The sequence below is a fragment of the Gymnoscopelus microlampas genome (assembly GCF_963454915.1).
Source record: "Gymnoscopelus microlampas genome assembly, chromosome: 18".
Taxonomy (NCBI): domain Eukaryota; kingdom Metazoa; phylum Chordata; class Actinopteri; order Myctophiformes; family Myctophidae; genus Gymnoscopelus; species Gymnoscopelus microlampas.
In genome coordinates, this window is record NC_139955.1 from 19,716,322 (window position 1) to 19,720,612 (window position 4,291).

General features: G+C 44.1%; 1 protein-coding gene across 1 annotated transcript in view; it reads left to right on the forward strand.

The window, feature by feature from the left end:
* The window catches only part of LOC311065370 (glutamate receptor 1-like), a gene marked incomplete at its 3' end in the record, with an annotated part of 64,287 nt that extends 62,051 nt beyond the window's left edge, over window positions 1-2,236 (forward strand). The window contains exons 15-16 of the mRNA XM_084085686.1: window positions 608-742; window positions 2,063-2,236. Of these exons, the coding sequence (XP_083941812.1) occupies window positions 608-742; window positions 2,063-2,236 (309 nt within the window). The remainder of the gene's footprint in view (window positions 1-607; window positions 743-2,062) is intronic.
* Between the last annotated feature and the right edge of the window lie 2,055 nt (window positions 2,237-4,291).

Genomic DNA, 4,291 nt, shown 5'->3' on the forward strand with positions numbered 1-4,291 from the left:
CGACTTTGACGCCTTTTTTTCCAGGCCCACACTGCCACAACTTTTTTTTGTGGTGTTTCCACTAGATGGCGCTCCTCACTATCACATGAGTGACCATTTCATCCCCAGATGCACACAGAACGAGGAGATCACTTGATCCCAAGATTTACTGCTCCATTCACTATCTGGTTAACGTCTTTAGGAAATCGTCTGAATCTCGCCTCTCTGTATTTTTGACGAGACATGCTATTTTCAACGGCCTATAACAAGAGATCGAGGGGTCGCGATGACATTTATTTATTTTTTCTCGGAATCACAGTGAAACCCCCCGTGATTAGCAACCATCAGGGGGTCGATCATACTGGAGAAATATTCTGTGACTACTTGAAAAGGTAAGAAAATCGAACAATCGCTGGCAGTGGGTGATCCATTTATTTATTTATTCTGGCAGTGAAAGAGTTAATTTAACTCTGACTATTCCAGGATTTTACTGTATATTAGTTCTTCGAATATACAATATGTATCTGTATGTGAATGTCCCGTGTCACGTCGTACAGTGTATGTGAGCGATGTATTGGTGTGTGGACTAGTATCCGTGTCCTCAACTCCTCATCCCTCCTCCCTACAGGACAAGACCAGCGCTCTGAGCCTGAGCAACGTGGCGGGGGTGTTCTACATCCTGATCGGGGGCCTGGGCCTGGCCATGCTGGTGGCGCTGGTGGAGTTCTGCTACAAGTCCCGATCCGAGTCTCACCGAATGAAGGTGTCAGCCGCTCAGGCGTTTCTCTGCTCAGCCTTAGACAGTGGCGATTATAACCCCTATACACTGAGTTGCAGAGCTACGGCTTGTATGCCAAAAACGATTATAAGTATTATACTTCCTAAATCAGAGACAGGATGAAATGCTCTTTATGCGCAAAGCAAACATGAGACAAGGAGTGATCTTCTCTGTGAGTCTCAAGAGTTTTTAACGAGACACCTGATCCGTATGCTTATGAGATGGTACCTTATTAGTCCAGTCTCGCCTTTATTCTGTTTGGGTTTACAGCAACAACAGAGCAGATCCAATTAGAGCGAGGCATAAATCTCCAGTCCCCCATGCAGTCCAAACAGGTTGGACTGGATCAAGCTGTCTTTGTTGAAATCTAATCCGTTATAGAAATGAGACGTAGGCGGACGGGAAATACACAGCAACACACATACGTGTGCACACACACACACACACACACACACACACACACACACACGCACACGCACACGCACACACACACAGAATGAGACGCACAAATCGCATCATTAGCTCCACTTTCTGGCCCACTGGCCTCCATTGTAATAAATTGAAGAATGAAGCAATAAAACTGATGAGAGCTCCGTTCCTGCACCCACACTCCTGCTCTGCTCCGCCTGTTACCAAATGAGGATGTTGATGTATGTCTTGCCACACTGGAGAGTGACGCTCAGGGCTACATATAAAGACAATGAAAGCCACTGCCCTGTGACTCTTAAGCTCAATTTATATACTCCATCGCACAACGGTGTCGCTTGCTGACAAGAACTGAACTTCAAGATTGAATATTAGCTCCTGCTGGCAAGTGACTCTTAATACTGCGGAGTGTAGGCTTTAACAACTTGAGACAATTTCTAACAGCAACACGTTGAGGTGGCGTCATTACAGCTGCTGGTGCTCATCTATTCATTTAACTAGAGACTAAGACCGGAGGAGATGCATGTAGCTGAGAAATACATTCGATGCTGCCATCTTTGTTCATGTACAACAGAGAGCCCCCTGAGGGATACAAATCAGACTCTGTTTACTGCTAGTCCTAATCGGTGCATTAGTCTTCCCAGCTCCTATGGGGATAAACACATGTCTGTGAGTCAGATCTGACTCGACAGTCAAAGCGTAATTTGAACCCTAACGTGATGCTGTGTGTGTGTGTGTGTGTGTGTGTGTGTGTGTGTGTGTGTGTGTGTGTGTGTGTGTGTGTGTGTGTGTGTGCGTGCGTGCGTGCGTGCGTGCGTGCGTGCGTGCGTGCGTGCGTGCGTGCGTGCGTGCGTGCGTGCGTGTTTTCCCTTCTGACAGCTATCCATCAACGACGCCCTGCGTTGCTCCACACTGACGAGGATGGTGAGCGGCATCGACGGCGGAGGCGGAGAGAACGGACGCATCCTCGCCCACGACTATCCCCAGAACGTCCAGACTCTGCCCTGTATGAGCCACACCACCAGCATGGGACTGGGCGCCTCCGGCATGTGATCTTCACCAGAATCTGGGGGGTGTGTGGCGGGGGGCTGGGGTGGGTGGGGGGAGGCGGTGGGAGGGGCGGTTGGGTTGCTGGGGGGGGGGGGGGGGGCAGGAGACTCTTTGACCTCACAAACATGGCCATCCAGTTTGACCCCCTCCACCCTGCTGCCCCACCACGTCTCTGATTTGTGTAGTACTTGAAGACTTATCCTAACTTGGCTGCAGAGGATCCAGACTTCCACAGGAAGTGCCAGTCGTACATCGATCTCCTCGACACCCTGATAACGCCAGTGGCAAAGGCTCTCAGCAAAGGTCACCTGTAAAGCCAGGTCTGTTAAAGCGGGTGTAAGTGATTCTTTTGTTAAAATAGTTCAAATGGTTCTATATTCAGAGTTTTTGTTACGTAATAGGGGTCTCCCCATCTCTCCTACTCTTTAGTAAACATAAAATACATTTTCAGGTGGGGATACCAATTTTAAACAATCAGAAGAGAGAACTCATAAAGGATACAGCTTAAAGAATTTGTAGTGATGAAACAAACAAAAAAAGGTAGGTCAAAGTAAATTGAGGTCTAACTTAACCCGCAGTGAATAAAGAGTTACAGTGTCCCTCACCTTATTTTTAAAGTCCTTAAAGTGGATCTGTTCGCATCTCCCTGCTAAGTTGGCAACAACATTACAGTTTCACGTCACGGCATCACTACGGCATTCTCACTCTGCAAACACGACTCGTTTTCAGATCGTTAATATAGAAATCGCATATTTTTAGCTGTCCAGATGTCGTCAGTTGAATAATCCATTTCCTTAAATGCTTTCTTAAGCTCAACTTCCATCGAAGTGTATTCCTTGTCCAAATAGCATCTCTCCGCAGTAGGCTACATGTTTGGGCAAAGCTGTGTGATCCTGTCTAGGGCCCGAGTACTGTATCCTGTAATTTGCACACGCACATACATGCACGCTCCATTTCCTTTCCATTCCGCTCAAGACCTAGACTGGATCAGCAACCTGCAAATCGATTTAGTTGATCCCAATCTAAAATAGTATTAATTTAACTCAGATGAGGGTACACCAAAGTAATGGAAAAGTAATATAACAAGTTACTTTTATTAGGGAGCAATAAGTAAAGTAATAATATTACTTTTGAAAAGAGCAACGAGTAATAGTAATAATAACATTACTTTTTTGTAAGCTCAACACCGATCATCAGTGGCGATTCTAAGCTAATGGAAACTACAGCATTTTGCTTCATGGAAAGTTGGTACACTCAAATAAAAGTTATTGTTCTTGCATCAATTAAAAAAATATTATTATTAAAGTTTTAAATCTTTAAAAGTTTTAAATCCAATTATATTAAGATAAGGCTGAAGTGCACCTTTTAACTTTTTAACAACATTTATTTTTTAATTTTTACAAAAACAGATCACTTACCCCTTTAATCCTTTAACGACTTCTTCCACGTTGATGGTACATCTGCTGTACTTATGTGAAGAAACGTCTTGTATCATTCTAGGTATGACCGGCCGCATCGTTCAGGGTCAGAGGAGCATCCATGACTGCCAGAGACTGCTACATAAAAAGACAAAGAATGACATGCTGAGACCTCCTTGAAAAGCAACATGTCTCTAAAGAGGCGATGACACTATTACTGTGAAGCCATCCTGATTCTGCAACACTTCCAAAGGCCAAAAGCAATGGAAGAATTGACAGTAAGTAATTTCCCCTCACAGCTTGAAGTGTTTTTTTTAATGATTTAAGATATAACATTTATAATTATTTATAATTCTAGACAACATTCAGCCACTAGATGTCACACACAACATGTTTATATATATATATACATACAGTATATGCATGCAGATGGGCTGTGTGCAGGGGGGATTTGTGTCACTATTGCCAGCATACATAATTATTTTCACAATTATCTGGCTAACTGACAATGTCACTTCTACAAAATACGCTACCAACTCCCCAAGTAGGCCTATTCTACTTCCTTCATCATATTCATTCGTCATCTATGCCTACATATCAAATGATATTGTTCCAATAAATCTACTGTGCTCTGTGCTCT